The sequence below is a fragment of the Myxine glutinosa genome, chromosome 10, assembly GCF_964187855.1.
Source record: "Myxine glutinosa chromosome 10, kmMyxGlut1.1, whole genome shotgun sequence".
NCBI lineage: Eukaryota > Metazoa > Chordata > Myxini > Myxiniformes > Myxinidae > Myxine > Myxine glutinosa.
The window spans coordinates 812,670-837,112 of NC_136270.1; the positions used below are offsets into that span (position 1 = coordinate 812,670).

General features: G+C 44.7%; 2 protein-coding genes across 3 annotated transcripts in view; one reads left to right on the forward strand and one right to left on the reverse strand.

Annotated features, from left to right (window-relative positions):
* Window positions 1–24,443, reverse strand: part of LOC137433495 (receptor tyrosine-protein kinase erbB-4-like) — a 538,358-nt gene that overhangs the window by 22,851 nt on the left and 491,064 nt on the right. For both annotated transcript variants that reach the window (XM_078785237.1, XM_068125823.2), the window contains exon 24: window positions 7,604–7,701. In XM_078785237.1, the coding sequence (XP_078641363.1) occupies window positions 7,604–7,701 (98 nt within the window). The remainder of the gene's footprint in view (window positions 1–7,603; window positions 7,702–24,443) is intronic.
* Window positions 576–24,443, forward strand: part of LOC144894123 (uncharacterized) — a 554,169-nt gene continuing 530,301 nt past the window's right edge. The window contains exon 1 of the mRNA XM_078786212.1: window positions 576–1,364. The gene's annotated coding sequence lies outside the window, so the exon portion shown is untranslated. The remainder of the gene's footprint in view (window positions 1,365–24,443) is intronic.

Sequence of the window (24,443 nt, forward strand, 5' to 3'; positions counted from 1 at the left end):
CACGAACCCTCTTTGCAATGGCTGGGACACTACTACCATGCACAGACAAAAGCAAGCTCATGGGCATCCTAGAAGATCTACCCAAGAAGTCAACTGGCACTGGTCAGCAGCCAGACGACGACAATCCTGAACATACTCCACCCCCTCCCAAGAAGGTGACTGTCATAGACGGCATGGCATTAGTGCAAGCAATGGGTAAGCCACAATGGGTCAAAACATGTGCCCAGTGGGCTGGCCATTTCAATGCAACACTGGACTGCAAGACCAACGGGTATGATGAAGTCCACCTCGTGTTTGACCGATATGATCTGCCAAATTCACTGAAAGAGGCCACACGGGAGAGGCGCCAAGGTGGCAAGCCGCCCACTGCTTACCACGTTCAAGACAGCACCCCGATTGGGAAACTGACAGCAAAACAGTTCCTGTCGCACACCAACACCAAAGATGAGCTAACTGTCTATCTGGCAAAGAAAGCTCTGTGTCACTTTGAGGGGACTACCAAGGTCTTCATCGTCACTTCAAGGCAGGATGTCTTCTCCAACTGCATGGATGTACAGCATCTCCGTAGCTCCCAGGAGGAGGCTGATACGAGGATCTTTCTTCACAGTCTAGATGCCGTCCGAAGAGGTGCAACACAGCTGTACATTCAGTCACCTGATACTGATGTATTCATCCTAGCACTCCACCGGTACCATGAACTATGCAAAGACACATACTTCATCACGGGTGTGGGGAACAAGAAGAGGCAAATCTCACTGGAACCAATAGTACATGAACTTGGTGTCAGGAAGGCTGCAGCCCTACCAGGATTCCATGCATTCACGGGAGCAGACCAGACTGGTCGGTTTGCCGGCAAGGGAAAGCTCACATGTTGGCAAGCCCTCAATAGGTGCTCTGTTGAGGTGGTATCTGCGTTTCATGACCTTGGGGCCTCTGAGGAGCTGAGAGCTGACACAGAAAGTGACATTGAGGCATTTGTATGCCAGCTGTATGAGCCTCGTACTACAGTTGTGGATGTGGGCAAGCTGAGGTGGAGACTGTTTACCAAGAAACAGCTAGAGGCACAGAAGCTGCCACCAACACGGGGAGCTTTACATGAAGCCATTGCTCGTGCACATTTCCAGGCCATGGTGTGGCATCAGGCTGATGTACCGGACCCCCAGCTTCCACAACCAACAGAACATGGATGGAGAGCAGAAGGAGATCAGCTGGTGCCCATCACAACCAAGGACCCTCCAGCCCCAGCTGCCATCACACATCTAATCAAATGTAACTGCAAGAAGACCCAATGCATGTCTCACTGCTCATGCAGGTCTCAGCATCTCAACTGTTCTGAGATGTGTATGTGTGGGGCAGATGAAGAGGTGTGTGGTAACACGGGTCAGGAGCGCCCCATGGGAATCGATAACACTGATGATGAGGAGGATGGAGATCCTTCAATGTAACAATGAACACTGCCAACTAAAAATATTGCACAAAGACATTATAAGTGTACATTTGAACATTAAAGTCCAGCCTTTATGTGATTTAGAAGTGAAAATGATGGAAAAAAATATATATATGTGTTGGCATAAGTGCGTGAAAATCCAAGATGGCTGCCATAAGAACCCTTTTGATCATATGTAGGTGTATAAATGTGTGTTTATTGGATTAAGTATCCGCAAATATGTACATTTGGACACCAAAATTAACACTCTAGGTCATTTAGAAGCCAAGTTAATGACAATTTCGGTTTTCAACAAACGCCATTTTGATAATCCAAAATGGCCGCTATAAAGAACTTGAAAAAAATGGAGACATATTTTTTCTACAACTTCTATCATCCCTAAAGACAACCCAACCAGTGTCCACAAATTAACATTTGAATTCAACGGGAAAACATTGGCCCCCCCACTAGATGAAAAATCGGTCAGAGACCGAGGACTTGCCGGAATGTACTTTTTATTGGCCATTTTGGACAAATATGGCGGCCGAACCACGTGACCGATGATGTCATCATTATTTGTTTTCTAAACTAATTTATTCCTTGATGATGCTCAAGAAATTTCATCTTGATCAGATGAAGTTTTGTACTTGTCGAATTATGACGTCATAATGGAGGCACCTATGACATCACCATTAACATATTCTATTCCCCATGGAGAGTTCTTTACAATGAGCCATAGCTCAATTTTTTCTATTCAGCACATTCGGAGATATAGAGGTACAAAATTTTCCCGTTTTTCCAAGATGGCGGCGGAACCATGTGACCAATGACGTCATCATCAACACGTTTTATTCCCCATGGAGAGTTCTTTACAATGAGCCAGGTCTCAATTTTTTCTATTCAGCACTTTCAGAGATATAGAGGTGCAAAGTTTTTCGGTTTTTCCAAGATGGCGGCCGAACCAGGTGACCGATGACATCATCATTAACATATTTTATTCTCCATTGAGAGTTCTTTACAATGAGCCATGTCTCAATTTCTTCTATTCAGCACTTTCGGAGATATAGAGGTGCAAAATTGTTCGTTTTTTCCAAGATGGCGGCCGAACCACGTGACCGATGACATCATCATTAACCTATTTTATTCCCCGTGGAGAGTTCTTTACAATGAGCCATGTCTCAATTTCTTCTCTTCAGCACTTTCGGAGATATAGAGGTGCAAAGTTTTTCGGTTTTTCCAAGATGGCGGCCGAACCACGTGACCGATGACTGCATCATTTTTTCTCCACCAGTTTATGCCGTCATGTCGCTCAAGAAATTGTATCTTGATTGGATGAAGTTTTGTACTTGTCGAATTATCAAATTATGACGTCATCATGGAGGCCTTGGGCCGAGGGAGTTAAAAATTGGGCACAGTCTATTCCAGGGCAAGACAAATACGTGTGTAAAGTTTGGTGAATCTACGTGCAATGGTGTAGACGTAGTGCTGCGCACAGACAAACAGACAAACCAACCGATGAACATACTTGCCGGAATCTTCTGCGGCCACGAATCTTTTCCGGCAAGTAACAAACAAACCAAAAAACTTTCTTTTATATATATATATAGAAGATATATATTTCACACCATTGTTGTGGGGAAAATGGCCATCGCCATCAAAAGTGTATGAAGTGATATGCTGAGAAGATAATATAGAATGAGGATATAAACCTTTTAAAAGCCATATCTTTTGTTCTCGAGTGTTTTCTCGAGGCAAGATAACAACATAATAGATGTGAGGGATTTCCCGCTCCCGCTCCTGGGAGATAGATGTCCCGCTCCTGGGAGATCGATCGGCTATCTCCGTGCAAACAAGCCTGTTCAAGAAGAACTGACTGGGGCTACCCAACAACAACTTCATCACAATAGTGTACTTTACTGTACTGTGCTGGCACTTTAAGCCAAAAAGCCTTTTTATTGATTGTGTTACTTATTTGATCTTATTTTACTGAACTGTTCTTAATTTTCTATTAAATGTTTTATTTTAAAATTTATTAATGATTTCTGTACTTAAACTCTGGGGGGCCAGAACGTATCTCATTTCTTACATGTTATTGTCCGTTTGTCGTCCGCGATGGTATTCGTAATAATTAAATTCGCTAATATTATGATAAAATATTTATAATTATCTTCAAAGGAAGTTGCACAAATGCAAATGCTTGTAAGCCCTGGTTAACCTGGTTGAGCGAGTGTGAAGCTGTACGCGGCCACATTCTAGCCCCCAAAAAACGATGCTGCTCCAGTGGGTGATACGCGCCAATGTCTGTATACTATCTCATTGACCTGTGCACGTTTATTTTGCATTCTTTAGTCACTCTTTTATATATCCCCCCTCAAAAAAATTAAAAACACACTTGACAAGGGATAAAAGCATTTTAAGAAAATGCAAAAAAAAAGAGGAATTGAAATCTAAGAAAACAAGCAAACATGGTACAAATGACCACAATCCTTATGGATTAGCATCATGACATATTTTGATGTAGTTCCATCACAATCCCTCAACAAAAGTAAAACGACAAAAGTAAAATGTCAACAATCCCACAATATGTATCCACACTATTATTATTATTATTTTTGTATACAGGATCGAGGCTCGTGAAAGAGCTAACATTTATCACACAAAAAATCAGACAGACACACAAAACATATAATAAGGGTAGCGGTAGACAAGATGGGGAGAGAAGGGGAAGCACAAACACAGCACTTGAGAGCAGGGACATCGAGATATCTGTGAGAGGGAGAGGGCTTGGGGGGAGGAGGCATGGGAAGGGGGGTGGGGGATGGGAGAAGTATAAAACACAAGGACACAGCAAGGACTTCCAGGAAAGAAGTCGGTATTTCAACAAAGTGGATCTAGGGTGAAATTAGCGGGGTAGAAAAGATCAAGGTTTTGGATGGGGGAAGATAAGAGATGGTGGTGAACAGCTGTTTTAAAGACCTGGAGGGAGGAGTGGGATTGAAGACAGTGAGGGAGTTTGTTCCAGAGGCAGGAGAAAAGAGGAATGAAGGAGTGAAGGTGAGCAGAGAGTCTTGATTTTGGTAGTTTAACCATAAGAGGGTTGCAGGCAGATCTTGTGCGACCTGTAGGAATATTTAGGGGACAGAGCCCAGATAGAGCTGGGGGAGCAAGGCCGGAGAAGAGTCGGTAGAAGACAGAAAGACCACCAACCTGCCTGCGGTGAGTGAGTGAAAGGCCCTCGGAGTTATCTTCATCACGGAAGATTCCAATGATTCTGTAAGCTTTGGTTTCAACAACGTGAAGCCGAGCTTTGTGTGAGGCAGGAGCACCAGCCCAGAGGGGAAACAGTATTCCATTGAGCTGCGGATGAAAGCCTTGTATGTGGTGAGGAGCTCAGGTGTGCCAAGGAAGGACTTCACACGACGGAGGCTGCCCAGTCGGCAACTGGCTTTGGAGGCCAGATTGGAAATGTGGTTTTCCCAGGAAAGATCATGGCAGATAGTGAGACCCAAAAGCTTGAGTGACAGAACTTCTTGGAGAGGATTGTTCAGAAAGTAGATGGGAGGGTTGTCCAGTCGGTCTTTTCGGAGAGACATAGTGAGAGTGTGAGATTTGGGTATTCGTATACACTATATTTTCAGGGAAAATGTTGAAAACTATTGACATGTGAAATATGAGAGGGTTTGCATTGACAAAAGCGACCCAAACATTGGATTTATGGAGGTTCATTGTTTTGGTATCTTCATCCTCTTCTTGATCTCTATACAATTGTTGTCTCCAAGGTAATGGAGCTTTGACAGCCTTTCATTGATTATAAGATCGATGATGAAGCTTTTCTTTTGCCCATGTAATTATTGTAAGATCAATTAAATGCATGGTTTCCAGCCAAATATTTACACTTTGATCCGAGTTAAGTATTTATTGAGAAGAGCTAAATAAATTGTTGTGTGGCAAAACATCCCACCGGTGGTAAAGCATACACCTAAGACAAGCATTTGAAAGTGTTATGAATTCTGGCTTTCAAATTTCATTTGAAGTGGAAAATAAATTACAATCAATCAGTGCAGCACCCAAACATTCCTTTTCGACATCTTGATTGTCACAATTGTCTGTGTGCATTTATACTGTCATATATTTTGATTACACCCTGACAACTTGACTCCACGTGATTTGAATTGCAATTGCACCCGAAGAAACAGTTTTCACAGCGATGGTTTCAGAACGTGATTCTCTCAAACACCAAAATAGTTATTTTTTTTAAATTTTTGAAAAAAAAAATTGAGATGCTCATCAAGCAGCAATGGCACCTTTAAAATTTGCATTAAATTTAACTACCATTTTCCTCTTCTTTATCTATCATTCTGTTTGAGTAAGAAAATGAAGACTCCTCTCAATGGTCTCTAGGAATGTGGAATTTGATTAAATGCTCTGGAATATATATACCAGCTTAGAACTTTCGCACAAGGTCATAGCTGTAAAAAGGGTTTGTAGCCGTTCAACAAGTGAATCAATATATTTACTGAGTGAATGATATGAAATGGTAATTATGACTTCCTTATCAGTGTACAGTGGTGAACGTCAGGCTTAGCCAGCCAGTTTTAGGAATCCGAGTTTAAAACCTCGTTGACATTGATCAAAACCAATTCTCATTTTTCCTCTCATACAAAGAAGGTTGGAGGGGGTGGGCGGGGAAAGGTGATCACAATTGTTATAACCTCATCGGACTGTATCAGAAGTGATCAATAAGGGTTTTAAGTGGGCAAAGTGGCTAACAATAGGCTCACATCATACAGTGGAATTTGGATGTGTTAGAAAAATAATTCAAGAATACTTACTTTAATTTATGCATATACTGTACTTGGTTGAGACTCAAAAGGGAGAAAAACAGAAGAAAATAAGAATGTATCCATTGATCGAGAAACAGATGCAAACTGGAATGGCACTGGGTACCTCTGCCAGGCTGAACAGTTTATGTTTTGTATCCCGCTGATAAGCTTGGTGTTGGCTTAGCGGTTCGGGTGCCGGCCTGGGATCCAAGGATCCTGGGTTCGAATTCCGGTCGACCGCTGAATTAACGCCAGGGGGGTTGACTCAGCCTGTCATCCTTCCGAGGTCGGCAAATTGAGTACCAGCTTGCTGGGATGAATGATCACGGTGTGTACCCCGATTTAGAATAGGTACACCGTATCCCTGCGCATTGTAAGAGGCGACTAAGGGTTGGTGTCAGGAAGGGCATCCGGCCATAAAAACATTGCCTCAAACAGGGAACCATAATTGTCATGGGGCCTGCAAGGCTAACCCCCGCCTTAGCGGGGAAAATGGCCTTAAAACGATCATTCATTCATTCATTCATCCCGCTGATAGGCCGGATCTGGATTTGGACCTGAACCAAGATGTAATCGGCTTGTTATTGTCACCCAACCAACTCATACACCCAGTTTGTCACAAGTCGTCCACAACTTTTTGAAATATCATGCTACATATATTGTTTTTGGCCCTATCACTCAATGAAGAAGAATCACTTAAAAATTTAAAAATTCTCGTGTCCGGATCTGGATTCGGATCTTCACCAAAATCGAATCGATTTGTCCTTGTCACACACCCAACCTGTCTGCCAGGTTTCCTCCAAATCAATGCATAACATTTTGAGATATCGTGCGATGTATCGTTTTTAGCCCTATCTCTCATTTACGAGGAATCACTTGAAAATGCTGGTATCCAATTCCGCATCCGGATCTTCACCAACATCTAATCAATTCTTCCTTGGCACACAGTCAAACCTGTTCACCATGTTTCGTCCAAATTTGTCCGTAACTTTTTGAGATATCCTGTTCACAGACAGATAGACAAACATACTTCCTTGTCAGGCCTGAAAACATAACCTCCATCCAACTTTGGTGGCAGAGGTAAATATAAATGATATCCAATTGGGAGCATAAATAGAGATTTTAGAACTGGCACTCCTCACCTACAGGTGCATTGAAAACAACTTTAAACCAGTGGCAGACTGAATTAAAGTTGAACTATGATTTACAACATAAAACCTAAAAGTAAACAAAAAACATAATTCTTTCCCAAGGGAGGGGGTGGGAATGTGGAAGTTATGCAATGTAGAGTTTCTTTTAATAAAGTTCAAATTGAGAGCCTAAGAAATTCCACCGAGTCAGTGAAAGTTCTGACCTGGATAACAAGATATCTCTGAGGGTCTCGAGCCATCCTGGAGAACTCAATGGCTAAGTCTTTAAACTTGGGACGGCTTTCGGCATCGATCATCCAACCTGTGGCAAGAATGGAAATACATGTTGTTATACAGAACAATTAAACGATCCACCATTATAACTCCATATAATAATTGTTCACATTTCACGCTTTCATTTTCGCTAAATGGTAATGCAGGTGGAATGGCCTTGAGGCATCGAACTGCAGTGCTTCAGCACCTTGCCTTTGATCAGAGCTCATAAACGTTTATATGTGCACAGCCACATGGCGATTAATACAAGTCTTATTAAATGTTTGCACTTTCATGTACAATAAGAATGACATTATTATGACTTATGTCAAATGTTCAGAAAGTTAAAGAAACAAGTACAGATACATTCAAAGTACACCACCACCATGCCAAATAAATAAATAACATATCATCCAGCGTGCGACATCGCATGGATACGGAATTGGGAGGGAGCGGTGTACAATAATATTGATTATTTGATTAATTGCGCAATAAATAAATTAAAAAAAATCGTAAAATAATTAATTTCCTCAACAATTAGTTAATAGCATACCTAAACCAACAGTGTTTCATCCAAACACTGTAACTTTTAACTGTAACTTTTAGTAAAACTGTAACTTTTTGAAAAAGAAAATAATGAATCGATTAATTCTTGAATCAATAAATAAAAAATACCCTTTATAGACAAATCATTTCATCATTGTCCTGTCCAAATATCAGCTTCAAAGCATCTAGCTTATCAAAAGGTGCCTGAGATATTGGCCAGAGGAGAAAGAAAATAAATAAGTGATTAATAATGCAAATAAATAAATAATAATTGTAGCATAATTAATTTATTAATCAATTGGCTAATAGCATACCTAAACCACCACCAAACCATTTCATCCAAATGTGTAACATTTTTGGAAATTAATTGAGTAATTAATGGGATAATTAAATAATTAATTTATTAATCAATAAATCAAAAATACAATTTACAGCTACATCATTTGGTCATTGTCATGTCCAAATATTAGATTCCTAGCTCAAAAGGTGCCTGAGATATTGCCCAGATGAGAAAGAAAATAATAAGTACTTAATAAATCGATAATAATTAAGTAATTAACCTTTGACCTTTTGACCTCAAAAATAGTTGGTTTCCCAATTCAGTGAGGCACTATGCAAATGCTATTCCAACAACAATTCTTCCAAGTTCCAACAACGTTGTTATTTCAACAAGGTATGTTACTGCGCTTCACCCAAATATGAAAACTGATCAAAAAGAAAATATTGTAATCTTTTCGATACCGTTTTGCTGATGAATAGCCAAATCTTACTATAATTCACCAAATGTCTGTCTGTCTGTCTGTCTGTCTGTTCCCAGGTACCGCAAAAACAGCTGAACCGATCGCAACGAAATTTTGAGTGGGTAATCCTGGGACCCTCTGGAGTAAAATAGGCTATATTGTTTTTCCAATTTTTCCCCAATTTTTCCAATATCCCATTTTTTCCAAACACGATGGAATAATATTTACCGATATGGACGGTGATGTGGCTTTTATTAAAATCCTACAAATACTGTTTAGATTTTGATGATTTGCGTGTGATTTGATTTAACGGATGTTTATATAAATCGTTTAAAATAAAAAAAAGCCTTCAATTTCTGATATTTTGCCTTTTCATTTGGGCCTCCCAATTGAAGCCTCGCCCGTAGGGCGGATACCATTGCTAGTATGATTAAATTTGAATTGCTTAATAATAGTTTTATTGAATGATAATTTTTCTTGAACTCTAATTTCAACAGGAGCCAAAGAAAAGCCATAGTACCGCACATTCCCGTTCTAAGTATTACCTAGGGATGTGTTCATTATTTATAATCATGAAAATCATCAACAGACCCAGTTGAATCAAGAAACAGTTCAACAGAATGTCCCAGAGGAAGTGGTTAATGAAGGGTCAACAAAAAATTACAACGAGCTGTCAGAAACCAGAACATTCAAGAAGAAAATTTTTATTTGATAATAATATAACAGCCATTCCTTTGATGCCTTTGGCGCATGGGTCTGCCGAGGCAGTTTCACTGGCTAAGGAGGACAATCCTGGATGGGTCGCCACTCCGACAGCAGGATACTCGAATGGCTTATTATCCCAGTTAGCGGGTACTCATTTTACCGACCTCGGAAAGATGACAGTCAACCAAACTGGTGCTAATTCAACGGCGCGACAGGGGCTCAAACTCAAGACCCTACGATCTTAAGCCAGCCACCTTAACCGTTAAGTCAACATCAGGCATTTAAATGTCTGAGTTACACCGAAATCAAGCATGTTATGAGAAAGTGGGAACCGATAGTGGAAGTACAATTTTTTGGGGATTCACAGTCAACCTGGCACAAACAACCTTGGGGCAGTCAGAGGGTTAGCGAGCACCAGGAAGTTCCATCCACTATCAATCTTTGACATAATACTTTGCAATGCAAAGCAATAGCATTTGTATTAATTCGCATGGAACTATTTTATATGTTAAATTAATAATTTGCTCCGATATACAAGGACGGACATACAAGGAACTTTGGTGCAGCAGGCGGCCATTCCACCTCCATTGCCTGTGCCACACCAACCCCAGATATCATCACCCATTCACAAACCAGCTACCTACAATTCCTGCCAATATCCATGTACACCTCTATCTCCAATGCATCTGAATACTCATTAAATTACAATTTTAATCGATCTACTCTATGTAGCCACTTCCTTTCTAGGCAGACCATTCCATGCATTAACTACTCTCACTGAAAGACCCCTGCCTGAATTCTGTCCCAACTCATCTTCTTTACTTTCAGGGTGTGAACCCTGGTCCTATCACTATGAACTCTGCTAAAAAAAACAAAAACTTTTCTGCACTTATTTTGTCGATACACTTCATTACCTTAAACATCTCTATCAGATCTCCTCGTAACGACCTCCTTTCCAATGTATAAAGAAAGTCCTGTTGCCTTTAGCCACTACTCAAATAGCTTAATCGAACTAGCTCTGTGCTGAACCATTTCTAGGGCAGCTGTGTCCTTCCTCAGATGTGACCAAAACGGAACACAATATTCAAGATGAGGCCTAACTAAGTTCCTCTACAGTGAAATAACACCACCACTTTTGATTCATAATTTATCCCCCCCTATGAATACAACTTAACAACATGTTACTTTTACCTATAGGTGCCCAGAACTGTGCTGGCTGCCCATCCCCATATCTATTACCACCCCCAGATCCTTCATTGTGTGACATGCTCTAAAACTGTCACTTGCATTACATAATCCCTATGTACATTGTTCTTACCCATCCCAAGCACCTTAAATTTATTTTTCTTCAACTGCATCTGCCAATCTTTTGCCCAATGAATGAAACTATCTCGACTTTCCTGAATTTGATCACCCCCTCTCTCGTATCTACCTTATCTCCAAGCTGTGTCATCTGCAAATTTAGAAAGCTGACTCTTAGCCCCACTATCCAAATCGTTGATCTAAATAATGAATAATAATGGTCCTAGTACTGATCCCTGAGGTACCCAACGACTTACATCCTGCCTGGCAGACATCCTCCAACTAACAGACACTTTTCCTTTCCTATCATTACGTCCAGTTTCCAAGCCAGTTAGTAACCTGATCAGCCTCCCTCCCATGTGGTATCTTGTCAAATGCCATCTGAAAGTCTAGATTATACTCTATCCACTGCACTTCCCTCCTCCGCCCAGTCCGAAACTGCTTCAAACAACTGCAATAAATTTGTTAAACATGACCTCCCTTTAGTAAATCCATGCTGACTACTTTTAATTCATTGGAAGTTATTCAAATGGTTCCATATGCATCCCTTAATTAACATCTCCAAAACCTTCGCCCCAACCTAAGTCAAGCTAACTGGTCTATAGTTGGCCAATTCTTCTCTGGATCCTTTCTTAAATAACGGTGCTACATTCGCTATTCTCGCATTCTTTGGTACCTTTACTGACTCCAACAAGCTGTTAAAGATATCCGCAAACACCACGCTTATCTGCTCCACCACCACCTTCCTCAATACTCTAGATTCTAGAATGTATCAATTATCTGGTCCTGCGGCTTTATCATCCCTTTATCTTCCCAGCTGTTTTTTTCACTTCATCTACTACTACATGGATCTCTTCTAAAAGCCCTTGCTCACCAACAAGATATATACTCTCAGCTTTTGGAGTTTCTGAGGAATGCAGAAGCAAAAAATAAAATGTAATAGGCCTGACATCTCACATTCATCATCCGCCAATTCTCCTGTGCTATTCCGCAATGGGCCCACACTCCAATTAAACCCTTACTCACCCCTTGTATATTTAAAGAATGTCTTGCTATTATGTGAAATATTCTTGGCTATATCCTTTTCATATTCCCTTTTGGCCTGCCGCATTATTTTCTTAACTAGTCTCAGTTTCCTCCGAAACTGACGCAAGTCAGACTGTAGTCCTGATATTTTGAAATTAATAAATTATTTTTACATACTCTTAACTACACTATGTATCTTCATGCTAACCCACCCTGGTCTCTTTCTGCCTTTCACTTTGCACCTCACTGGAATATACCTACTCTGCACCACACACATTTGCTCCTTGAAGGTTGCCCATTTCTCCAATACAGATCACCAAATCATTAAGTTTACTCAATCTAAAGCTCCCAAATCACCTCTCATATTCTCAAAGTTTGCCATCTTAAAATCTATCCCAAACCACTATCCCAAACTTCAAATCTCAACTATAGAGTTGCGCGCATTATGTTGTGCTCGCTTGTACCTAGATTTTCTCCTTCCACTTTATTGGGATAATTGCTAAAAAGAGGTCCAGCACTGCACTCCCTCCCCTTGTCGGCTTCTGGTTTAAAAAACAATCTTGGACAAGACATAGAAAATCCTCACCCACTCTACCTTTCCCCTGTTCCCAGACCCAATATATCCCTAACAAATTTAAATCCTCCATAATCAATACTCTTCCCTTATCACTTGCCTTTTTTAATTATTCACATAATCCATCTTGCCTGCTCTTCCCTCACACCAGGAGCGCAATAAAATAATCCCACAAATAGCTTAGTATTCTTCCAATCTTTAATCTCTATCCACACAGAAACCTCTTCATCAACTCCCTCCTTAATGTCATCCCTTTGTCTCGATCCAACACTCTCTTTCACCAAGATTGCCACACCTCCTGCTCTTTCTCTTTCCTATCACACCAATAAACTCTGTAGCATTTAATTCCAATCCTCCACTTGGATTCCTCACACTTATAGCAAATATATCAATCCCTTCGCTTCTTGCCATAAACCTTACTCCTTATGCTTCCAGCTATTCCATATTTCCATTCAAGCTCCTGGCCTTCGTATAAAATACCTTCAGTCTTCCCTTTCTATTAACCAACTGTGGCTGCACCAACCCGTCAAACACATCCTCAGCCTCCAGTTCTTTCTCAATAACTGCTGCAAATCGCACCGCTCACCCCTTCTATTGAGCACCCTGCCACCCATCAATTTACAAAAGGGAAGAAGTTAGTGATTCACACAACAAACTACAATTTGCAGCAACTACAACCCTCTGTGGAGATGAAGTGAGTAACACATCACCTTGAAAGCGCTGGTTGCAACTGGGAATAATTCTGGGCTTAATTCAATGTGAGCTGTGATATCTATACCTATAGCATCCAGTCGACAACTAATGAGTTCTACTTTCCTCTTTCTTTGTGTGACTATCTCTCTTGTAGCTCAATACTTTCACAGTGAGTAGCTTCCTTGTACCACATGGTATGAATTTCAGATTTACTGCCAGCTTTTCAGAAAACCAGTCAAGCTTGTCACCCAAATAAGTGACAGGCAGCGGCGTGCACCTCTAATAGCTCATTTGTAATTGGTCAATAACCGAGTATGTGTTTCCCATCGACAAATCACAGCACCAAGGCTTTTAAAAACACAGTGAGCAAAACAAAAACAACTATGGCGATGCACTGATAATTGCCCAATTGACTCATCTTTCTCTATTATTTTTAGCATTGTTAGCCCTTGTTGATCATCGGGCATTTGGCTACCAAAGCGATGGGAGTGGGCAATGTAATCGGTGTGTTTGTATGTGTGTCAGTCTACATGTGGACCAAGTTGAATATAGCTCGCGAGGCGGTGCACTTTATTATTGCACCCAAATCTGTCTTGAGCATAGTTCAACAAAGTTCCATCTAATTCAATCATAAGTTGATTTTGTACTTTAAACGTGGATTATGTCAACCTGCGTCCTTTCCCGAGTCGGTTTGGCCCCATCGCTCATGGCTTGAGATATGCTGAAAGGCCTACAGTGTTGACTAGTTTATCCAACCGGCCTTAGGTGTGGATCCACAAAGTTGTCTATTTTATGCACAAGTTGATATTTTACCTGGAATGCTGATTATGTCTGAGTAGGGGATGTTTATTTCTGTGCTTGATCACTTGTGTAGTCCCTTCACCCTGTCTCTCTGTGGCGACATGCATTGCCAAGGGCCATGCTTTTGCAATCTCGACTCCTTATAGAGGAGGTTTGTCTGTACGTGACAGGTATCCTTCTTGTTCACACGTAAATTAAATAATAACAAGTACAGATACATTCAAAGTACACCGCCCCCATGCGAAATAAATAAATAACATCCTCAAGCATGCGGCATTGCCGGGCGACATAGAGAAGGTATTGGGAGGGAGAGGCGTGCAATAATTGATTGATTAATTGCATAATTAAAATCAATCAATATTAATCATAAAATAATTTCTTAATCAATTGGCTAATAGCATATTATCTCAACCACCAGTGTTTCATCCGAAGCTGTAACTTTTTGAAAATTAATTAAATGTCATTAATCAAATTTTTTAAAATAATAATTGATTAATCAACTAATCAATAATTAATTAATTAATCAATAAATCAAAAATATCCCTTATAGCCACATCACTTGGTCACTGTCGTGTCTGAATATCAGCTTCCTTGCTCAAAAGGCGCCCGAGATATTGCCCAGATGAGAAAGAAAATAAATAAGTGTTTAATACCAAAAGTAAATGAATAATAATCGTAAAATAATTAAATTAATCAACAAATCAATAAATCGAATCTGTAATTAATCAATAAATCAAAAATACCCTTTAGAGACAAATCATTTCATCATTGTCGTGTCCAAATATCAGCTTCAAAGCATGTAGCTTATCAAAAGGTGCTTGAGATAATGGCCAGATGAGAAAGAAAATAAATAAGTGATTAATAATGGAAATAAATTAATAATAATTGTAAAATAATTATTTTTTAAATCAATTGGCTAATAGCATACCTAAACCACCACCATTTCATTCAAATGGGTAACAACATTTTTTTATTAATGAAGTCATTAATTAAATAATTAATTGATTAATCAATAAATCAAAAATACCCTTCACATCAAATCATTTGGACATTGTCGTGCCCAAATATCAGCTTCCTAGCTCAAAAGGTGCCTGAGATATTGCCCAGATGAGAAAGAAAATAAATAAGTGTTTAATACCAAAAGTAAATGAATAATAATCGTAAAATAATTAAATTAATCAACAAATCAATAAATCGAATCTGTAATTAATCAATAAATCAAAAATACCCCTTTAGAGACAAATCATTTCATCATTGTCGTGTCCAAATATCAGCTTCAAAGCATGTAGCTTATCAAAAGGTGCTTGAGATATTGCCCAGATGAGAAAGAAAATAAATAAGTGTTTAATACCAAAAGTAAATGAATAATAATCGTAAAATAATTAAATTAATCAACAAATCAATAAATCGAATCTGTAATTAATCAATAAATCAAAAATACCCTTTAGAGACAAATCATTTCATCATTGTCATGTCCAAATATCAGCTTCAAAGCATGTAGCTTATCAAAAGGTGCTTGAGATAATGGCCAGATGAGAAAGAAAATAAATAAGTGATTAATAATGGAAATAAATAAATAATAATTGTAAAATAATTATTTTTTTAATCAATTGGCTAATAGCATACCTAAACCACCACCATTTCATTCAAATGGGTAACTTAACATTTTTTTATTAATGAAGTCATTAATTAAATAATTAATTGATTAATCAATAAATCAAAAATACCCTTCACATCAAATCATTTGGTCATTGTCGTGCCCAAATATCAGCTTCCTAGCTCAAAAGGTGCCTGAGATATTGCCCAGATGAGAAAGGAAATAAATAAGTACTTAATTAATCGATAATTAATTAATTAATAAAAAACAAAAAATAACGTTTTTGCCAAAGCACGCTCACTATTGTGCCAAAACTTCAGCTTCCTAGCTCAAAGGATGGCTGAGATATCGCCCGGACAACCAAACAAGAAATGAACAAGTACACATACATTCAAAGTACACCGCCCCATGCCAAATAATTAAATATGCTGCAGCGCGGCATTGCCGGGGCGCCTCCGGCGCCCGGCAATACCGCAGTGCAGCTCATTGAGGCTGCATTGGGAGGGAGAGGTGTACACTAATTGATTGATTAATTGTATAATTAAAATCAATAAAAGATTATCACAAAATATTTTCATAATCAATTGGCTAATCGCATAACTAAACCACTAGTGCTTCATCCGAAGATGTATCTTTTAGAAATTTAATTAAATAAGTCATTTATAAAAAATTAAATAATTAATTGATTACTCAATAAATAATTAATCGATTAATCAATAAATAATTAATAGATGAAATGATTAATCAATAAATCAAAAATATCCTTGATAGCCACATCACTTGGTCACTCATGTCCAAATATTAGCTTCCCAGCTCAAAAGGTGCCTGAGATATTGGCCAAATGAGAAAGAAAATAAATAAATGATTAATAATGAAAATAAATAAATAATAATCATAAAAAAATTAAATTAGTAATCAATTTGGTCAGAGAACACATAAACTACCACTATTTCATCAGAATCTGTAACTTAAAAAAAAAAAATTTTTTGGTCATTAATCGAATAATTAAATAATTAATCGATTAATTGATTAATTAATAAATCAAAAATATCCTTTGCAGCCAAATCACCTGGTCATTGGCATGTCCAAATATCAGCTTCCTAACTCAAAAGGTGCCTGAGTTAATAATGGTCAGAAGAGAAATGAAATTTAATTAATTAAATAAGTACTTAATTAAACGCTAATAATTAAATAACTCCTCAATTAATTGATTATTCAAAAAACAAAAAATACCGTATTTGACAAAGGACTTGCTCACTACTGTGCCGAAATTTCAGCTTCCTAGCTCAAAGGATGGCTGAGATATCGCCCGGACAACCAAGAAAACAAACAAACAAGAAAACAAGAAACCAGAGTGAAAACTGAGTACTCTCTTTCAGCGTGCGTCACTGCCGAGCCCCCTTTGGTGCCCGGCAATGACGATTTGCAATGCCTGGAGATGGCATAGGAAAGGAGCGGTGTACAAAAATCACAAATAGAGTGACACTTGCCAAAAGAGAACAAAGTAGAATGGGACTCAGTAGGGCATCCTTTTGACCTCAAAAATAATTGGTGGTTGGTTTCACTAACCTGTTATGAAAATCCTTTTCAAATTTCAAGTCAATCAGATGAAAACTGAGGATTTTAGAAATTTGAAAAAAGGTGGTTGACCCTTGGCCCATGTCAACCTTTTGACCTCAAAAATATATAGGATTTTGTCGGACCACTAACTCTACCGTTTGGTGATGTTTCGTGAAGATCGTTTTAAAATTGTGACCTGCACGCAAGTATAAGTGGGCAAACAGACAAACAAACACAAACACACACAAAAACCGGAGTGATCAACATGCTTATCAAAGAAGTTGTTTAGCCATGTAACAAACAAGAAACCGGAGTGAAAACTGAGTACTCCCTTTTCAGCGTGTGTCATTGCCAAGCCCCCTTCGGTGCCCGGCAATGACGTCATGCAGCGCCTGGAGATCAGTGGCGTATCAAGGAAAAATGACGCTCAGGGCGAAATGTCAAATTTCCGCCCCCTCACAACTCACATGCTGAATTCAACAGAAAGCCCAATGAAATAACTTTATTACAAATCAAATTAGGTACAGTACATTTGCAAGTGAACAGTTAAAGTTTTGTTTTCTGCCTTTGTTTTGTTTTGTTTTAGAAACAATTGTGGAAATTATGTAAAAAAAGAATCTCTGATAAAAGATTCCCCCTCCAACCCCCCTCCCCACCCCGTGTACCTCCTCAGACCCCAAATTTTTCCAATGCCTTGAACAAACATTGGTACATCACGGATGATGAAGGTTGTGGTGAAGTTTCATCAAAATTGTGTGTGTAGGTTTTTGAGAAAAAAGCAAATACCAATTTTGGGGTGCAAACCTCCCCATAGACCACTTTAGACCCCAATTTTTTAAATGCCAGGAACAAACTTTGGCACAACACGGGTGATTAAGGTTGTGTTCAAGTTTCATCAGAATTGCAGGTGTAGTTTCTGAAAAGAAAGCAAATACCGATTTTGGGGATGGACTGACTGACTGATGGACTGACTGATGGACTGACTGACTGATGGACGGACTGACTGACTGACTGGACTGACTGATGGACTGACTGATGGACTGACTGACTGATGGACGGACTGACTGACTGAAGGACTGACTGATGGACTGACTGATGGACTGACTGATGGACTGACTGACTGATGGACTGACTGATGGATGGACTGACTGACTGACAGACAGACTGTCTGTCTGTCTGACTGATGGACGGACTGTCTGTCTGACTGATGGACTGACAGACTGACTGACTGATGGACTGACTGACTGATGGACGGACTGACTAATGGACGGACTGACTGACTGAAGGACTGACTGATGGACTGACTGACTGACTGACTGACTGAAGGACTGACTGAAGGACTGACTGATGGACTGACTGATGGATGGACTGATGGATGGAATGACTGACTGACGGACGGACTGTCTGTCTGTCTGACTGATGGACGGACTGTCGGACAGACTGTCTGTCTGTCTGACTGATGGACTGACGGACGGACAACGCTCCATCGCATAAGCTCCCCTGAACTTCGTTCCAGGTGAGCTAAAAAGAGAGGAAAAACGGCTGCAGAAGCAAGCTCAGCGTGCTAACCCTGCAAAGATGGAAGCATAGAGAACGAGAGCTCCACGATGATGATAATATCGATCACAAGAGAATCTTTACTGGGGGGAAGGGGAATTTTACAAGTACCACTTCTCAAGATTTTGCTAAATGGCGATCAGCAGAAAGACCCTGAGGTAATTTAGCTTGTCCCCCTCATGAAGCGCCATGTCGTATCAGCCCGCCACCCCTCGGCCTTCTAAAGGGGAATGCTACCATTTTTGCTTACATAATAAATAGATGACATAGTGTTTTATCCGACAGGATATCAAAGAAAATTAATTTTCAACGTTTAAAAACCTTGCGAATAAATTCTGCTTTTTTGTTGATATTGAAGCACGCGATGCTACGCGCGTGACTTGCTACCAAGGAGGAAGCGGACAACGCGGTAAGTTTATAGTTCTTTATTCCAAAGAGGTCACTATATCCTGAGACACGCCCGGTGTATATCCTGAGGCCACGCCTACCCCTCGGGCGTGGCCGCCGCCCACTTGGTGCGCGGAATGATGTCACCACGCCAGTGGGATTTCGTGTCCGCCACACGCGCCCCCCCAGAATTCCCGCGCACCTGGAGGGCCAGTTTGCGGGGCAAACGGATGACCCGGCCGAAGCGCCCTCTGGCGACCGGCGGCGTCCGGGGTGCAGGGATGCCAGGTGGGATGCCCCCGGCTGTACCCGGGATGGGTGCCGGACCGGGGGGCGGCGTGCCTGCGGTGCTGGGCGGTGCCGGGGGTCCGCCGCAGGGGGGCGGCCCCGACGCGGGGGCCGAGCCACTGGCGGTGGGTGGTCCACGTCGAGGTGGGCCGGCTTGAGGTGGTCTATGGAGACCCGGTCAGGAGTGCCGCCGATGTCCAGGGTGAAATGTTTCACCCCGGTCTCCAGCACGCGGAAAGGCCCGTCGTACGGGGGCCGCAGTGGTGTCCGGTGGGCGTTGTGCCGGACGAAGACGTACTCCGCGGTGCGAAGCTCCGGGGCGACGTGTGTAGGAGGGTGCCCGTGGTGCGCCGTCGGCACCGGGGCGAACCTCCGGGCGGTCTCCTGCAGCGCAGAACGCTCCTGCGCCACGGACCAAGGTGCCGTGGGGTCGGGGAGGAACTCGCCCGGCACCCGCAGCGATTGTCCAAGACCAACTCCGCCGCGGATGCGCGCAGGTCCTCCTTGGGCGCCGTCCGGAGGCCCAGCAGGACCCAGGGGAGCCTGTCGACCCAGCCGCCGTCGCGGAGGGTGGCCCGGAGCGCGGCCTTCAACGAGCGGTGGAATCGCTCACACAGGCCGTTGGCCTGGGGGTGGTAGGCCGTGGTTCGGTGCAGCTGGACCCCGAGCCCCCGCGCGACCGTGGCCCAGAGCTCCGAGGTGAACTGGGGGCCACGGTCGGACGAGATGTCCGAGGGGGCGCCGAACCGGGCGACCCAGGTGGCGATGAACGCCTGCGCGACGTCTGCTGCCGTCGTCGCGGCCAAAGGCACGGCCTCCGGCCACCGGGTGGTGCGGTCCACCATGGTGAGGACATGGGTGAAACCCCGCGAGGGGGGCAGAGGTCCCACCAGGTCCACGTGAACGTGGTCGAACCGACGTTCCGGCACCGTAAACGGGGCCAAGGGGGCCTGGGTGTGTCGGTGCACCTTTGCGCGCTGGCACGCGAGGCACATCCTGGTCCAGCCGCGGACGGCCTTCCGGAGGCCATGCCAGACAAACTTGTCAGCGACCAACAGCTGGGAGGCCCTCGTGCCCGGGTGGGACAGGCCGTGGATGGCATCAAAAACCTGGCGCTGCCAGCCTGCGGGCACGATGGGGCGAGGCCGCCCGAGGGAGACGTCGCAAATGAGGGCCGTGCCCGCGCCGTCGAAGGGCACCTCGGTGACGCGGAGGCCCGTGACGGCGGTCCACAGGGCCTGGACCCCGGGGTCGGCGGCCTGGTCCGCTGCCGTCCGGGCATAGTCGATGCCAAGGTGGACTGCGTGGGCGACGGCCCGGGAAAGGCAATCGGCCACCGGGTTGTCCTTTCCCGCGACGTGCCGGATGTCCGTCGTGTACTCGGACACGGCCGCGAGGTGATGCTGTTGCCAGGCCGACCACGGCTTGGCGACCTTGCCCATCGCGAAAACCAGCGGCTTGTGGTCGACGAAGGCCGTGAACGCACGGCCCTCGAGCAGATGGCGGAAGTGCCTGACCGCCAGGTGAAGCCCAAGCAACTCGCGGTCGAAGGTGCTGTAACAGCGTTCGGGCGGGCGAAGCTGCCGGCTGAAGAACGCCAGCGGTTGCCAAGCTCCATGCACCCATTGCTCGTACACCGCGCCCACCGCGTAGTCCGAGGCGTCAGAGGTGAGGGCGATCGGTGCATCGAGCGCCGGGTGCGCGAGCATGGTGGCGTTGGCCAAGGCGAGCTTCGCGCCCAAGAACGCCGCGTCCATCTGCTCGGTCCAGGTAATGTCACCTTTGCCCGGCTTCCCTCGAAGGGCCTCGTGTAAGGGGCGCAGGAGCTGGGCTATGCAGGGCAGGAACCGATGGTAAAAGTTTACCACGCCCAGGAACTCCTGGAGCCCCTTGATCGTGCGGGGGCGCGGAAACCCCTTCACCGCCTCCACCTTGGCCGGTAGGGGGACGGCCCCGTGCCTGGTGATGCGGTGCCCCAAAAAGTCGATTTCAGCGACACCGAACCGGCACTTGGCGGGGTTCACGATCAGGCCGTGCTGGCCCAGATGTTCGAAGAGCGTGCGGAGATGGTGAAGGTGCTCTTCGCGGGACGCGCTGGCGACGAGGATGTCGTCCAGGTAGACGTACAAAAAATCCAAGCCGCGCAAGACGCTGTGCATGAGGCGCTGGAACGCCTGAGCCGCATTTTTCAAACCGAAGGGCATCCGAAGAAATTCGAAAAGCCCGAATGGCGTGATGACAGCCATCTTCGGGATGTCTTCCGGCCTGACAGGGACCTGATGGTAGCCGCGTGCGAGGTCCACCTTTGAAAAGAAGGACATATTCGTCAAGCGGGCGGAAAAGTCCTGAATGTGGGGGACGGGGTAGCGGTCGGGGGTGGTGGCGTCGTTTAGGCGCCGGTAGTACCCGCACGGTCGCCATCCCCTGCCGGGCTTGGCAACGATATGGAGCGGGGACGCCCACGCGCTCTCGGAGTGCCGCATGATGCCGAGCCGCTCCAGCGTAGCGAACTCCGCTTTAGCTATGGCGAGCTTAGTCGGCTCGAGGCGGCGTGCCCGGGCGTAGACCGGTGGCCCGGCGGTGGGGATGTGGTGTTCCACCCCGTGCTTGACGGTCCCCGCCGAGAAGGTCGGCCGCATGAGGGCCGGGAAACCCGCGAGGAGGCGGGCGAATTCGTCCGCTGCCGGAAGCGTACAGATGAACCTGGCCGGAACGGAACCGCTCAGCAAGCCGCTCGGCGAGCCGCTCGATGAGCCGCTCTGTGAGCTGCTCAACGAGCCGGGCAGCGCACACGCGAGCGAGCTGAACGTCTCAGCCTGGACAAGCCTTCTGCGCTTTACATCCACCAGTAATCCATTCGCACATAAGAAGTCCGCGCCGAGCAGTGCCATGGGCACGTCGGCCAAAACGAACGACCAACGGAAAACCTGACCTCCGAACCGCAGGGAGAGACAGCGTTTTCCGTACGTGCGTATGGACATACCATTGGCCGCAAGCAGCGTGGGACCTCGGCCCGCGGTGTGCTTGTCGGACGTACCGGCAGGAACGACACTCACCTGCACTCCCGTATCGCACAGGTAACAGCGCCCGGACAAGGTGTCCGTTATGTACAGCAGGCTGTTGCCGATGCTCACCGTTGCCACCGAGCGCCGGCTCGCCCGTTTCCCGACCTGCCGAATGAGCACGGCGGGCGACACTGCCGAGCCTCGTGGCCGAACATGGTGTGGAAGGAACACCAGGCGGGCAGCTGTGGCGTTGGAGGCAGCGGTTTTCTTCGCAGCGGCGGCGGTGGTGGTGGGCGGGGCGTGACGGCGGACACGAGGTGCGGTGCATCGGGGAAAGCTTCGGGAGCCTCGGGGGCCTCGGGAGCCTCGGGAGCGGCAACCGCGCCGAGACTCGCTTGCGTGTCCAAAGCCGTGTAGTATTTGTCGGCCTCAGCAATGAGCGCACGGGGTTCCATTAACGCGGAACCAGCCAAAGCGAGGCGGACTCGTGCTGGCAGCTGGCGTCGAAACAACGCCTGGAATAGAGTGTTCGGGGTTTCGTCGCCCATGAGCGCCAGCATATGGTCCATACGGACCGACGTTCGCGTGTCCCGATCTCGGGGAGGTCCAAGAGGCGATCGGCCCGTGCGTCCACCGTAAGGCCGAACGTGGCGAGGAGGAGACTCTTGATCGCCTCGTACCTGTCTTTGGCCGGTGGGGTCCTCAGGACCGACACGACGCGGGCGGCCGTGCTGGCCCAGAGGGAGGCGACCACGTGGCAGTAACGTGTCTCGTTCCCCATGATGCCTCGAAGCCTGAACTGGGCTTCGGCCTGCAGGAACCAGATCTCCGCCTGAGCTTCCCAGAACTCGGGGAGCTTCATTGCTACCGCGTTGGTTGCCATGTCGGGTGGTCAGCGACGGCTGACCAGAACGTCGGAGGGTCACCAATGAAGCACGCGGTGCTACGCGCGTGACTTGCTAGCAAGGAGGAAGCGGACAACGCGGTAAGTTTATAGTTCTTTATTCCAAAGAGGTCACTGTAGCACTGGCGCGCTCCGGGCTGAGCGCCCGGTGTATATCCTGAGGCCACGCCTACCCCTAGGGCGTGGCCGCCGCCCACTTGGTGCGCGGAATGATGTCACCATGCCAGTGGGCTTTCGTGTCCGCCACAGTATCCTTTTCTCACCTGTACAAATGAGCCGCGAACACTAATGAGGTGTGAACACGAACAAAAACGAACGTGAACGCCTCGTCCGCTTAGTTTCCCGGCATGCCACGCGCTCCTTTTGCACGCCCCCTCTCTCCGGGATATTGTTGGCCGCAACCATTGGTCAGCAAATGGAGGGCGGGGCCATTTGCACAGTTTAACTCCTCCTTTCGCTTGCGCTTTCATGGGTCACGGCAAAATGGTACGAAGTTTCGATAATGACAGAGGCAAAATAACAAATTTGCCGCCCCCAAAAGTTCCGCTCGGGGCGACCGCCCCTTTCGCCCCCCAGTGGGACTGTAGCGAGGAAATGAGTTTTTTTGTCGATTTCTTGATTGTTTTTGCCATTCAAGAGATATTGTAAGTTAAGAAATCCGAAGCAGAGGTTTAGACAATTCAGATGTCGCGATCGTCTATCAATTTCACATTTAAGTCGGTCAACAACCTTCCGGTGCTCTCTTCTGACGTCGTCTTGCAGTTTCAGACCAAAGACATTCGACATTCTCTGGGCATTTCTGCCTGTTGTGATCATTGAGAACATTGTTGCTCTTGGAGACAATGTAAATGTCAGTCAAGCTGGCTTCTAGTTGCATCTGCAGTCCCAACAACTGATGGCTCTGAAAGTTGAGTCATGGCTGCTTCCTGATCCTTGTCCTTCACTGAACTGACCGATCGCAAAAAAAACGATGAAAGCAAGCTGCATCTTGCTCATTTGCTTCTTCCCTTTCTTCCCTCTAACATCTGTACTCAGAACCATGAACATCTACACTAATTGAGCTTTCTGCTTATATGTCTTTGTCTTCGCAAACTAGCAGAAGTACC